The sequence below is a fragment of the Podarcis cretensis genome (assembly GCF_951804945.1).
Source record: "Podarcis cretensis genome assembly, chromosome: 3".
Classification (NCBI taxonomy): domain Eukaryota; kingdom Metazoa; phylum Chordata; class Lepidosauria; order Squamata; family Lacertidae; genus Podarcis; species Podarcis cretensis.
This window is the reverse complement of record NC_137172.1, coordinates 19,837,041-19,852,291: the sequence shown is the minus strand read 5'-3', so window position 1 is coordinate 19,852,291 and position 15,251 is coordinate 19,837,041. Positions and strand designations below refer to the sequence as shown.

General features: G+C 45.3%; 1 protein-coding gene across 1 annotated transcript in view; it reads right to left on the bottom strand.

Annotated features, from left to right (window-relative positions):
* The window catches only part of LOC307211644 (cullin-9-like), a 58,391-nt gene that overhangs the window by 26,446 nt on the left and 16,694 nt on the right, over window positions 1-15,251 (bottom strand). The window contains exons 5-12 of the mRNA XM_079968369.1: window positions 9,418-9,556; window positions 8,034-8,224; window positions 7,130-7,505; window positions 6,724-6,916; window positions 5,342-5,549; window positions 4,018-4,211; window positions 2,624-2,832; window positions 572-809 (exon numbers count right to left, since the gene is read on the bottom strand). Of these exons, the coding sequence (XP_079824495.1) occupies window positions 572-809; window positions 2,624-2,832; window positions 4,018-4,211; window positions 5,342-5,549; window positions 6,724-6,916; window positions 7,130-7,505; window positions 8,034-8,224; window positions 9,418-9,556 (1,748 nt within the window). The remainder of the gene's footprint in view (window positions 1-571; window positions 810-2,623; window positions 2,833-4,017; window positions 4,212-5,341; window positions 5,550-6,723; window positions 6,917-7,129; window positions 7,506-8,033; window positions 8,225-9,417; window positions 9,557-15,251) is intronic.

Sequence of the window (15,251 nt, the reverse complement as noted above, 5' to 3'; positions counted from 1 at the left end):
CCAAGTTTTAAGAAGTTCCACAGGTTTCCACATCTACCAAGAGATGAAAATCTATAAACGCAGGCCCTGCATACATGATGCCCACTTAGACAACAACTCCCCAAGTCCGACAGGGACGCAGGTGGCGCTGTGGGTTAAACCACAGAGCCTAGGACTTGCTGATCAGAAGGTCGGCGGTTCGAATCCCCGCGACGGGGTGAGCTCCTGTTGCTCGGTCCCTGCTCCTGCCAACCTAGCAGTTCGAAAGCACGTCAAAGTGCAAGTAGATAAATAGGTACCGCTCCAGCGGGAAGGTAAACGGCATTTCCGTGCGCTGCTCTGGTTCGCCATGACCCGGAAGCTGTACGCCGGCTCCCTCGGCCAATAAAGCAAGATGAGCGCTGCAACCCTAGAGTCGGCCACGACTGGACCTAATGGTCAGGGGTCCCTTTACCTTTACTCAAGGGACATTGGTCTCCCTGCATCCAATTTGCCTTTACACTCTTCTGAAGCATCCCTCTCCACCCTATGACAATGACATGCACAAGTCCCCCCACCAGGCACAGCCGCGCTTCCATCTTTTCCAGCTCACCTCAGCATGCCCATCTGCACAGTCTTCTCAGCTCCCAGCTGTTCAAGGGTTTTCATCAACATCGAGAAGTGCTCACGGTCTGGCAAAAGCTCGGTGCCATTGCCCTCGGGGCAGACACCCTCATCACAAAGGCAGCGTTCCAGGGCTAGCACCACCTCCTTGGAGAAGTTGGTCTCCTGGAGGTTTTTCAGCAGGGTGGGGACATCCATGTCCTTCAGCTCAAAGGAGGTCTCAGACTCTGGGGAGGGAGAAAAGGAGAGATGAGGACAGGATCCCTGTGAGTTAAAATGGCACTCTCCTGAAATGAGTCGAGGAAGAATCTTAGTTGGTGATCATGCCTTGTTGAGTACAATTAGAAAAGCCACATGAGGAATTGCTGGGGCCAAGGTGGTTTTAAGCCTCACGTCTTTCACTCTCCTAGAGAGAGAAAAAGAGTCGTAACACCAGCAGTTCACAGTGGAAAGGAGGGTTATGGATGAAAGGCACCAGTACACTGGGCTCTAGAAGGGTAAGCGAGCAAAACACACTTGACCAAGCTTCTCCTAGGTTAAGTACAGAAGACCTTGCTGAATGTGCAGGCAAAGGAGACCAGGCATTCCATGCATACACTTTCTAGTAGCACAAGGCAGTGTTTGATGGAAATGAAGTCAGTGATGTAGGGGTTTCCAGGAAAAAAAAATATTATTAAACAAAACTAAAAAGTAGCCTCTGCTCTTAGGTTGTTCCCAAAAGACTTGTGGAGCAATCACCTCCAAGGCAAAAGTTTATATTGTAAATATGTTTAAAGGGCTTTATATATAGTTCAATGTAAAAGGTTAATGGTCTGTGCTGTGAGGATACACACTGGGTGGAATTCAGTATCACACTCTCTGCAAGTATCTCAGCTTGCTGGATGGAGTGATCCCTCCTCCCTCACCATACACTGGTCTTGCGGTCCTCCCCCAAGCCAACTTGGGGCACGGGGAGGGGCGGGAAGCCCAGCTGAGCAAGCATAAATCCTTCTGAAGAACTTTCACTGATGGGGCTCATTAGGTGAATCCCGTCCAGTGTTATCAGCAGCTGGGGGGGGGGAGGCCCCCAGAGTGACAACTGCACTACCATTATGAACCCCGCCCATTAGAGGGAGACAGATCTTATTCAGAATTACTTGAACCAGTTTCCTCTTTTGATAAGGTTCCCCCCCCCCCAAAAAAAATGAGTCTATACATAAACAACTTCCCTGACTCCATAAAAGAAATATGAGATACTGGCACTGTGTGTTGGTTGAAAACGAAACGAGAATTAATCACAGCATTGGTTTTGCTTTCAGCTACAGGCTGAGATGAAGTAAGAATGTTGGCTTTGATTATGAATCAACCTGCGCAGCCAGTCACTGATGAATTGATCACTTTCTGTAACTTTTGGTTTGGGATTACTGAATGGTATTCAATGTTAGTCAAACACACATGAGACACATGGAAATTAGCAACCCAAGTCCACTGATTTCAATAGTTCTGCTCTGCTTATTACCGACTTTGGACATCGGCCTATATGCATTTGTTGTTTACCCTGCCTATGGGCCCCCTGCTCAGTAGAAGCCCTGTGCTTGCATTACGGTGTTTTCCCCTCCATTCCTTCCACTGTGCAGCCCCTGAATTGGCTCGGGATGTGTGTGAGATCCCCCAGAACAGCACATGAGGCATGAGAGATGGTGGATTGTTCCGTCTGGCAAGCTGAAATAGCACAATTGTCTCAATGTGACATTGAATTCTTCCCTATCTACTCCCTCAGACACTTCATAGTGACGATCAGTTGGAGAGAGAAAAAAACTAATTACAACTTTGAGCCAAGCTTGTCTAATATTGTATTGGCATTCATATATTGTTACTAACAAATTTTATGAAACAACGCATTTTTAGAAATGGATTCTTCCTCGTGGAAAAATAAAGCACTGGGAGGATTTCTGTCCCGCATCATTCAGTAAAACTAAGCCTTCTGCACTTGTGCACTTTGATACTTAAATTGCAGAGGGGGACTAAGGATCAGAAACTGCAGGTCTAGTGCCATGCGTACCTGCATTCTCCTGGCTCAGCGGCAACTTATGTTCAGCCAGACTCTTCAGCACTATCCGAGCCAGGATCTCGTTGGAGCTCTGGCCAGCTCGGCAGCAGCTCTGCAGGATGGCGTGGAGGTCAGAGTTTCCTAGCTGCTCCGCCAGGCCCTTGTGATGGTTGATCAGCATGTTCAGCACCAACAGTCCATTCTGCACTGCTGATGAAGCCCTGGGGAAAGGAGAAACAAGCAGAGGGTGACTGCCTGGCCCCAACTGGCATTACCTTACGAGACTATATAAACAGGACTATACAAGAGCAGCAACTATCGGCTCCAGAGAAGCTAGTAATTCAGACAACAGCAAATAAGGCATCTGTCAGACTGGTCAATCGACATCCAATGTCCCTTTAAATGTGTTGTGCGAGGGGAGGTTATTGGTTTGTTTTTCTTATTTTTACTATATCTTTTGTGGCTTTTATATGGTGCTTTTATGCTGTGAACCACCATGAGATCTATAGATGAAGGGCAGTGGAGGAGCAAGCCGACTGGGCGCCTGGGGTGGTGCACATGCTCTGCGCCCAGGGGCGGGGCCAGCCAGGGCAGGATGTTCCACAGGGCCAAGGAGTCTGCCTGCCTCCTCCCACTCAGCTGCCCGACAGCTGAGGGGGAAGGGGTGGACGGACCATTTGAGGCAGCGTGGAGCCTGCGGGCGTGCTGCAGGCCCCGCGGTGAGTGCCTCCCGGCATTTTGTCACCCCACTCAGTGGTGACACCCGGGGCGGCTCGTCCCACTGTACCCCCTTCCTCCGCCCCGATGAAGGGTGGTATACAAATAAATTAACAACAAGCTGAGTGCAAGATGGAGGAAAGGACATTGAGATACGTCCTGATTTCCCAGACATTTCAGGGTTTTGCGCACAGACACTATTACCGACGGCTGAATTCTGGCGATGCCCGGGAAATTACAGACGTATGTCAACCATATATTAAGAACATGGCATACTAATGATTCCTCCAAAAGAATTCCTTCACTCCAGAAGCTCTATAGCAGAGTTTCCAGCTGTTTTTGGACTACAGCTCCCATCATCCCTAGCTAGCAGGACTGGTGGTCAGGGATGATGGGAAGTGTAATCCAAAAGCAGCTGAAGACCCAAGTTTGGGAAACTCTGCTCTATAGAAACAAGGGCAGCAACCTCAGCCAGCCTCACCTCCTGCCATCTTACGTAACAGCCAACCAAGGTGAGGGTGGCTCTGATTGGCTCATCTGCTGCTGGTCTCCCTGCCTTCTGTCCCACCAGCTGCTACTGATCAAGGGGACTCTGAATATTATCTCCACACACTGGACTATCCTTAGCTGCGATTAAGTTTAACCGGTTAACCTATCAGTATCTTGCCAAGGATCCCTTTTCAGCTTACCCAGGTGTGCCCAACATCTTCTCAATAGCTGTACAGATGACACAGAGCAAGTTATCCGAATCCTTGCCAGAAGCAGAACCAATGCTAGCAAAGATCTCCCGCATCATCTGGGCATCTGAGTGGTTCAGAGGGTTAGCCTTCCCACTGCTGCTCAGAAGCTCACAATTCCCAGCACCCACCAGGACTTTCAGGGCCTAGAAGGGCAAAAAGCAGGAACGGAATCAAGATTGCAAACGTTAAAAGCCCTTCCCAACAAGAGCAACCCCCATCCTTTCTATTGTAATTCAGTTTTTTGAATGGTGGCCCATTCTCACAAATGCAACGACTCCTGAACAATTCTAGAAAACCTTGCTTGGCATTCTCTTGTCACAGGTCAATACGCTTCCCTGACCCATTTGCCACATGCTAGAGGATATGCTTTTGTTTCTTCCTGGCCCGCCTGTTCACACAAGTTTAACTTTCTACAAACAGATGAAATAGGCCTGTGCATTCATCAAATATGATGGGATACATGTAAACTTCTAGGCAAAAGTGGTATCTGTGTAAAAATCCACCTTTTCTGAAGCAGGTGCGCTATCCATGCAATTTATTATGCGCCGTTAACTCCCAAAAGCACATTACTTATCCTATTATTAATTATTATCAGGTATCCACTATTCAGAGTCCATTGCTCTGAACATGAGGAAGAGGCTAATACATTTTTCAAGTGTCTGACAGTACCTTAAAAAGGCAAACAAAAGCAAAAAAAACTATGGCATAAGCTCTCATGTTAGGCTTCTAAGGTGCCACAAAACTGCTGGCTGCTTTTGCTGCTATGTTGTTGTTTAGTCGTGTCCAACTCTTCATGACCCCATGGACCAGGCACTCCTGTCTTCCACTGCCTCCCACAATTTGGTCAGACTCATGCTTGTAGCTTCGAGAACACTGTACAACCATCTCATCCTCTGTCGTCCCCTTCTCCTTGTGCCCTCAATCTTTCCCAACATCAGGGTCTTTTCTAGGGAGACTTCTCTTCTCATGAGGTGGCCAAAGTATTGGAGCCTCAGCTTCACGATCTGTCCTTCCAGTGAGCACTCAGGGCTGATTTCCTTAAGAACGAAGAGATTTGATCTTCTTGCAGTCCATGGGACTCTCAAGAGTCTCCTCCAACACCATAATTCAAAATTGCTGCTATAGACTAAAGCTATTGCTACACGGGAAATACGTTTTTTTTTAAATCCATCATGCCAATCCCTCATTCCATTTGCTTATAGAATAATGAGCAAATTATTCCCCCAAATCCATACCCCATCAGGCAACCCTCCCACCCCCCCATTCCACTTACTGCTAAGCCAGCCTGCTGGACCAATGCTGATGCGGGATATTCCTGCATGCAGCCCAACACGGCACGCACCCCGCCTTCCGTGGCAAAGAGAACTCTCCAATCGTACTTTGCCATGAACACATAAAGCAGGCGCAGTGCCATCACCACCAGCAGCTTCTCCTTCACTTGGTTGCTCAGCAGCTCCACCAGCATCTTCACCATTTTCTCTCTGGGGACAACAAGAGGGCCACTGTTATACCCTACAGTTGTCTGGACACTCACAGCTGGGCCAGCCTACGCTCTGACACTTCTCCTGAGGAGAAGCTGGAGTCCAGGGAAAGAGCTGTCCCAAATTCAGAAGAACACACATATAAAAAACTAAGCTTGCTTTAGAACAGGACACCCAATTCATTTTGCACTTTATTCGGATTTATAAGCCGCATTATCTAAGGCCTGGGATAACTAAAACATGCTCTTGTTGTTTTTCTTCTTTAAAGAACATACATCATGTGAAACCATGGTTTAGTGTTACGTATGTGTCATGCTCCCACCCCTCTCCCCGCCTTACTGATTTCTTGGTGTGCAACAAACCACTGCTTGCTGTTGTATCGAAGCTGGGCAAAGTGTTGTATACTCAAAATGCACTGTGTCGTCCCGTCGTCCCCCCCGCCGCAATTGTTAGCCCCAAAATGGAAAACGAGCGAGGTCCCAACCGAAGAAGAATGGCAACTTAAGCTGACAGAATATGCACATCTTGCAGACTTAACATGTAGAATAAGAAAACAAGAAGAACATACGTTTAAAGGAGATTGGAGAACATTTATTGAATATGTGGGAAATGAATTGTGTACAGCTGAAAAACGCTGGCAGCATTAAGATAAATTCAGGAGTGCAAATAAGTTTTGATGGATGCAATAATGGAATACTGAATGGTATAGTTTTTATAAAATATGCAGGGATTTATGATATGTAAAATGAACCATGGAAAGAGAAGAAGGGAATTCAATGATATCTTAAGGAGGTAAAATGAGTATTTTAAATTGTAAAACAGAGAATTTAATAAAAAAATAATTTAAAAAACAAAATGCAGTGGGCTCAGATGGAATAGCACACTGGTTTGCTATAAACCATGAAGTCGAGAAAGAATCAGTGTACATGAAAGGAGAAGAGAAGGGACGGCGGATGTGTGTGCCCAAGGCTCACCCATTTAACATGTGAATCAGCCCCAAGGAGAAATAACCCATAATCTACTTATTAAAAGAAAAAAGAAAGACCAATTTTACCAAAGATCAGTCAGCTAACATCCTGCTCATATTTCTCCCCTGAGGCACCTTCTCCTGCAAAGCAGTGGAACTGAAAGTGGCCCTCCTGCTGCTATTGCCTGGGGCGGGAAAGGAACTGACCTGACTGAAGGGCCACTGTCCACTTTGATGACTTGTCTCTCTTGACCTGGTTCATCCTCCAAGATCTTGGTGATGAATCTGAGTCCAGCCATCTGCAGCGCAACCTCAGAACTAGATTTCTGGATTATATCCACAACATCTGCTAGCTTCTCCAGTGAGTTCCTCTTCCCTGTCACCTTGAGGCTGCAAAAAGCTGACCAGGATCAAAACACCGATCAGTACAAGCCACCACTCCGTTTCAAACGCTCTCTTGTCTAGAAACACCATGACGCCCCTTTACTTTCCATTCTAGCTTCCCTCAGCCCACAACCAGTCTCTCTGGGATTAAACCCCCCCACCAAAACCACCCCCCTCAGTTACTTCACCCCAAATGAACGGAGGTGGGAATGCTGTCTGGCACCCTTACTCTTGGCTTTTTCATCCAACGTGTCCGGAAATGAAAGGCCTTCCACTTTGAGGAGCTCGTTAATCAGCTGTGTGTCAGTCTTCTCTGCCGCCGATGGAGCTGGAGAAGGCACTTCAGCCGAGAGCGACTCCTTCTTTGGCTTTTTGGACGCCATGCCTTCAGAAAGGCCGCCACAATCCAGGGGCGTAACGTCCACGTTTTGGCAGTTCTGCTCTGTCCCTCCTTTGCTGAAGGAATACTTGAGATAGACGTGAGAGCTATGCAGGTCACTGCAGGTGCAGCCCTGGCAGTACTTGCTCAGGAGCTGCAGCACCTTCTTAGCCAACTCTACTGACACCGACAGCTGGATCAGGCCCTCTTCATCTAGCTCCGACACCTTGAAATAAAAAGAGACCGTTACAAGTACAGTGGACATTCGGGTTGTGAATATGATCCATGTGGGATGCACGTCCGCAACCCGAAGTGTCCGCAACCCGCAGTGGCATGTCTGCGCACATGCAGGTTGAGATTTGGCACTTCTGTGCATGCACAAAGCGCGATTTAGCGCTTCTGCGCATGCACAACCACCGAAACCTGGAAGTAACCCATTCCGGGTTTCGGTGGTCCATAACATGAAAAAACACAACCTGAAGCGTCTGTAACCCAAGGTATGACTGTATGTTGACTCCCATGTAAATACTGTGCTTCTCAAGTCCAGCCACAGCCACTGGAAGCAGAAGGTCCAGGGCCCACCCCTCCAAGAGACTCAGCCACAGAAGAACTGCGAGGACATAGCTTGTGGGCTGGCAGGCCACACTTCTGATACAATGATCTGGTAAGTAGGAAGGGGACGTTCCAGTGTCCTCCTCCCAGGAGCATTGCATGCTTCTCCTCTTTCTTCTCATGCCTGATTCATTCCGCTTACCACCTCTTCGTGATTTTGCTGGATGAACTGGACCACTTCCTGCTGCTCCTGCTGTTCTAGCTTCTTAATGAAGAAGAGGAGCTCCCACCATTCAGCCCGGCTCAGCGTCCCAGAGTTCTCATTCATCCGATCCGTCAGGTATGGTAGAGAGTACAGTCCTCCGAGTGGCTTGCAGTAGAAGGTCTTAGTAACTGCATGCAGAAAAGAAAGCAAACTCTCCTAGGCCCTCTCCTGATATACATGAAAACTCAGACCCAAGTTAAACAAACGGCTTGGCTACTACTTGTGCCCACAGCTCCATCCAATGTTGTTCCCAAGGCAGGGAATAAGGTACCGCAGTGGATGAAGAGAGTTGATGGTGAAAAGGGCAATAGCAGATGTAAAGTTAAAGAGAGGAAAGGGAGGTTTAAGTATATGGCGAGTCTACATGCAACGTGGATCACACAATAGAAGTATTTCTCTGCTGCATCACTTCAGACCACGCAAGAGGGGTCCCATATATGAATGCTTCTTTCTTTCTTCTCCATATGCATAAAATCCTAGCATGACAGAATACACGGTAGCCTAGAACCAGGTGTGCAAGTTTTCTGTATGCAAGAAGTGTCAATGATACGTTGGAGGAATAGCTTTATGAAGTGATCTGTTGTTTCCATTGACCAGGCCACAGTTACGTAAAGAAAGGTGGAGAAGTAATAGACTGGAGATTTTCATCCAAACTTATCAGGTATAGCAGCCAGGGTCGCTATTTAGTTTTATACAAATGTGCAAGCAGGAATTGTCATAAGGTACCACCCAGATGCCAAGCTTGGTTAAATGTTATAGCTCTGTCCAACAATTCTTACCTCGATGGCTAATGGACTACGTGTTGTGACACAGCTGAGGAAACCTGACTTTAAGGTTACCCATGCTAATGTCACCTTTAAAACATGCAACAAGGAATGGTTGATTGGATTCTTACTGTGAAAAGTGGGGGGGGGGCAGGAGGCAAGGAGGAAAGAAAAAGTCTTAGAGAGAGAATTGGAGACAGCTAGGCAAGAAAAAGAACAACCTGAAGAAAAAACCTCACAAATGGCTACAGGACAGGGCACAGGAGAGACAAGGGATGTCTGCTAAGCTAGACAGGAAAACAAAACTGTAGCGCTCCTGGAAGAGGAGGAGGAAATATGTCAATTTAGTCAAGAAAATATTCTGAATTATTCCGTGATAAATCATTTTTGCGGCCAGACATAAGAAAGCAAAGCATGCAACACAATTCTTCCTCTCTAGTGATCGTTACTAAAAGGAATATATCTGAAAAGTAGAAAGAAAGCAAAACAAGGAATAAAGGTGACACCCACAATAATGCATATATGTTTACAAAAGCACACAGTGCATCTAACCTCACCTGTGTGTAGCTGCAGGTTCTCTGTTATATTGGAGACCTTTTCTTGGGCAGCCTCCTCTTCAGGCTGCTCCCCGGAGCCTGTAATCTCTATCATATGCCAGTGCACCCAGTAGGTGCGGCCCGTGGACTGCCACAAAACCTGTGAGGATGAACAGAACTTCAGGGTTAGAACTAACTTCCAGCCCAAATCTTCTGTGCTGCGTAATGGGAGCTCTGAGATGCAGAACAAAAAAGCTGGCACAGGTGCATACATTATGCAGCAAGTTTAAGGATGTAGGGAACAGGGGGTAGTTATTATTTGGTAGTAATGTCAATGATCAACACAATCCTTGATCATGTTATAGGAATCAAGTTGTGACCCGTTTTTTTGCATCGTATCTAATTTCGTTTGGCAGAATTAATTTAAGACCGTTCTAGGACTGGTACACCAGTTAACTGGCTGGTCAAATACTGTCAACTGGCCAGACAATTCTCTGCAGTTGAATGTTCCAAGAATTTCATCGTTTAGGTGGTAGAACGCCTTCCTTATTTAATTAAGCTCTTTTTTGTTTAGCTAGGGCAGAAGTGAGGGTTGGTTCCCCCTAGTCCTGCAGAAAACCTAGTACAGTGGTACCTCGGGTTAAGTACTTAATTCGTTCCGGAGGTCCCTGCTTAACCTGAAACTGTTCATAACCTGAAGCACCACTTTAGCTAATGGGGCCTCCTGCTGCCGCTGCGCCGCCGCTGCACGATTTCTGTTCTCATCCTGAAGCAAAGTTCTTAACCCGAGGTACTATTTCTGGGTTAGCGGAGTCTATAACCTGAAGCGTATGCAACCTGAAGCGTCTGTAACCCGAGGTACCACTGTAGTGAAGCTAAGCTTAACAGAATCTGCAAGGCAGACCAAAGGCCCATCAAGTTCAGCATTCTATTTCCCACAGAGACCTTCAGAAAGAGTACATTGAGGGCATGGAGGCTGAAAGGGAGACTCAAGAGCAGGCTCCTTAACCTTGTGCTTGAGGTACATGGTTCAAAACTAATACCAACTCCCTCTCCCGACACCCTCCTTGCACATTAAAGTCCAGGAAAGAGAGGATGGGGAGAAGTGACTCAAACATAAAGAGGGGAGCTACCCCTTGAAGAATTATTTGCAGAATAATACTGCAGAAATATATTGGGGAGGAGAGGAGACAACTATCACAACTGGACTGAAGACACAAACATATGAAGAAAAAATATAACCTGAACACAGAACAACACTATGTTAAGTCTTAGAAGCACCAAGCACAGTATAGTGATTAAGATCAGTAGAAGAGATGGGTGAGCTGAAGACTAAAGCTCAACAAGCTTGCCTTAGATCCAAAAGTCTTGGGCAACTGCCAGCTACAGCCAACTCCTTCTTCATTCAAGCTGTGACCTTAGCATCTCACAAATACCAGGCCTCTCAGTTGCCACAGCCTAAACTGCCTAGATGCTTAGCCCATGATTTTCTGCTAAAAGCGGTGACTTGTTTTGCATATCATCTGGCAAACTTTCTCACCAGACATGTTGAGTTAATACGAAATGTATCATCTTGCTTCTGTAGCAAAATAATGAGCAACATAACTGAAGGAACATCATGTGGACCATTCAGTCCTCTGCTGTATCCTCGCCGCCCACATACAGTATTCTGCACATGGAATTCCCTGGCCAACACTCCTTCTACTCCCCAACCTCCTTTTCCCTATTATGCACATGCATCCAGTCAGAAACGCTTTTAGCTCAGTTGGTAGAGCATGATATTCTTAATATTGGGGTCTTTATTCTTATGAATATACCAGCAACATTTCAGATTTGACATCAGCCTGGATGCGGCTGGTGTGTGGGTGTATTATCTAATAAAATAACACGAAACTTCAAAATCAGAAAGTATCCAGTGTTTGGGTGAAGGACAGAGTATCCTTGGTTATACCTAAACGTAGACTATTATACAAGCAAACAGCTCTATAATTTTTATTCCAATCACCATCAAAACAACTGTGCAAGAGGTATCGGCATTGTTCCAGTGTTAGAGGCAGTGTTGCAGATATCTGAGGCCTGAATCTGCCATATATAGTAGATTCAGGCCTCAAATATCAGCAGCACTGCCTCATGCCTTACAGAGCCTCTTGGGTGCCCCCTAAGCTGTGGTACACCCTCTCCACCTACATCATACAGCTTCTGGAAGATGCTGCTGATGTACCTCTTTGCCATGGCTTTTGACGCTTAAGGTGTATATTTTTAGGACCCACCTTATCTTCATGAGGGACGCAGGTGGCGCTGTGGTCTAAACCACAGAGCCTAGGGCTTGCCGATCAGAAGGTCAGTGCTTCGAATCCCCGCAGCAGGATGAGCTCCTGTTGCTCAGTCCCTGCTCCTGCCAACCTAGCAGTTCTCTAGCACGTCAAAATGCAAGTAGATAAATAGGTACCACTCCAGTGGGAAGGTAAACGCCGTTTCCCTGCGCTGCTTTTCTGACTGATGGTCGAATAAAAAGGTTGAGTTGAGTCCCTGCGCTGCTCTGGTTTCGCCAGAAGCGGCTTAGTCATGCTGGCCACATGACCCGGAAAAACAGTCTGTGGACAAATGTCGGCTCCCTCAGTCAGTAAAGTGAGACGAGCGCCACAACCCTAGAGTTGTCCGTGACTGGACTTAACTGTCAGGGGAACTTTAACTTTACCTTCATGAATATAAATTGCTTTGAACTATTTTTATTGTTGTGTTTCAATGCTGTGGCATACCCTGGGACCTTAGGGTGAATAGTGGTAATAAATAAATGGGAAGAAGAAGAAGGAGGAGGAGGAGGAGGAGGAGGAGGAGGAGAAGTTGTGACAAAACATGGGATTTTTAGGAAAAATTCAGAACTATGTTGAAAGTTCCTCTGAAGTTCAAGTTTCTTTCCACTGCAGTTCACTGGCACTGTCTACAGATGAGAATCTCTAAATGGCATTCTTGGAGGGCACCAGGTTAAGAAATGCTGCCTTATAGGGAAAACATCCTCAACATGAGCAAAACTCAGTTCTAAATCTTTCCCACTACTCTAGATGATCTTAAGAGTGGAGGGTGTAATTTCAGCTCTCATTCTCCCTCTGGATACTCAACACTGAGGCAATATCTACAATTTTTGTGTCTGTGCATAAACTCTGTAATGAATATTTGTTCAAACTATCCAATATTATTGCAACATCATTATTTTCTGGCCTTGGCAAAGTTAACGCTGCAAAGCAAACTGCTACTGAAAGAATTATTTCCTTGGCTCCATACTCCAGCTTACCTCCACCATATCCCTATAATGTAAACATATTTTCAATTTCTAGAAGGCAGTTACAGAATAAATCTCTTTCCATCTATTCATCACTTGCTACATTTTAAACAAGAACCTTCACATTTCTTCTATATTGCGCTATGAGCAAAAAAGCTCTCCCCTGGTTGTTTTTCAACTCCTCTAATAACAAAACTTTTGAAAAGTTAAGACAGCTAACGGGTACATTTAACTCACTGGATATCAGACTGAACAACAGTTTCTTATACTACTCCCCTTGCTGTCATTTGTACCCAACTTTGGAAGATTTATAATTGTTTATTCCTGTGGTCAATGCTCGGAATTTCATGCACCCTCACTAATTAAGTGTAAAGTACATGATATTAAGATATCTTCATCAGGTGATTTCATGGTTACTAAGGCTCTTAAGTATGTAATACATAACCCTTTACCTAGCCTAAGCTATTCTTTTCTGGTTACAGATAGGTAGCCGTGTTGGTCTGCCATAGTCAAAACAAAATAAAAAAAATTCCTTCCAGTAGCACCTTAAAGACCAACTAAGTTAGCGACGCGGGGACCCTTAGAAACCGCAGGCGCGGAAGCCTGCGGACTTGGTGACTCGGTGGGCACCTCAAGCGCCCCCCCCCCGACCCACGAAGAGCCTTTTTAAAGGCTACGGAGAGGGTACGGAGAGTGGCGTGGTGCTGTGAGTAGACCGCTACTGCAGTGGAGCGAAGCCGCGAGCCATGGCCGGAGAGCGCTGACTTTTTCCCCTGAAATTTGGACTTGAAATAACCCGTGAGTAGAATGGAATTTGGACTTTAAAATTTTTACCTTTAAATTCGGTACGACCGGGGGATGTGCTAAAGGGAAGTCCGCACCCCCTCTATTTACAAAAGATTTAAAGCAAGGATCGGAGAACTAAGGTGGAGAGATTTTTTTTTTTCCGGTACGAGTTAAAAGACATTAATTCCATGAATTTGACAGAAGAAGATTTGTGCTGGAGAGTAAGTCTCGAACTTTAGAAGCTTTTGTCTAACCCCCCCCCCCCCGACCCGGGAGTGCCCCTGTGTGTGAGCTGGAGGAAAAGGAACAAGGAGTTTGACAGCTGTCAAAGGAGCTGTCAAACGGGCAGTTAAAGTTAAAAATTTTTATTGTTTAACATCTCTCTGGACTAAATTTGCTATATTTGAATTAAAGTGCTTGGGAACAAAGTAGTTACAAATAACAAAGCAACAGATTGTTGGGAAAGGACTATTAAGTAATTAGAATCCCCCTAGGGGAAACTTTGAAACATTACAATGGCTACAGATGGAAAATTACAGGCAGAGATAGAAAGAATGTTTCTTCTCATGGGAATACTGCAAGAGCAAAGCATGGCTATGAACAAACAACTTATAACCTTGAACTCTAAAACAAGCAACCCTGCTGAATGCATAAAGGATCTGACTGAAACAAAATCTGCAGCTGAACCAGAGGAGACTTTTTTGGAACTGGAAGAGAGGGAAGAAGGAGTTAAGAAACTACAGGAGAGTACCAATCTGAAGCCTACACTGCTAGAACATAAAGAAGAAGATCTTGGGATTACCAATCTGCGAAAGATGCGAAAGTGGAAAGAGGAAGCCCATGGAACACTTGGAATACTGGAACTTAAAAGAAATAAGAAATATGATTGGGGCTTCCTCTTTGAGTATGGGAGATCAGTTGGCTTGTTGCAGCAGCTGTTACCAAGTATTTTGGATGGAAGAAAATTTGATGAGACTGTGCCAGAGCTCCTTCGAGACCTGACGACCAACAAAGAGGGCGACCAACAAAACCGGCAGAGAGAGACTGACAGAGATTTGAAGGCCTCTGATGTGAGGAATCCAGGCTAAGAACTGTTTTGTGGACATTTATTTGGGAAGGGACAGAAACCGGGGTAGGGAGGGAGGGGAGAACAGAATTTTAAAACTTTTATGACTTTTGTGTTTGGCTATTATGACCTACATTCAATATAAAAAGGGGGAAATTCGTGGAAGGGAATTTGGGTCGACCTTAGAAAAGGACTTAATATTTATAAGAAAATTGGACAAGTAAAATTTGGCCAAGTAATAAGAATTAATTTTAAAAATAACAATAATATGTTAAAGAAGAGAGATAAGAACCTGCTGAGCTAATTATTGGATTTGGGATGTATGAAGGGGGGGTGGGGGGAAGTCAGGGAGTGGGGTTAAGAAAGTAAGGTTATGAAATTATACATGTTTTGTTTTTGTTTTCATCTGTGTGTGTTTTTAAAATGTGAAAACCCAATAAAAATTACTTTAAAAAAAATAAATAAATAAAGACCAACTAAGTTAGTTCTTGGTATGAGCTTTCATGTGCATGCACACTTGGTATCTGAAGAAGTGTGCATGCACACGAAAGCTCATATCAAGAACTAACTTAGTTGGTCTTTAAGGTGCTACTGGAAGGAATTTTTTTATTTTGTCTTTTCTTTTCTATCTCTCTCTCCTTCTCTCTCTTTCTTTTAAAGTGGTCTCAGGGCTGGAAAAATCCCCAGTGCTACTCATACTAGTTTCTGAAATTTTGATCCAAC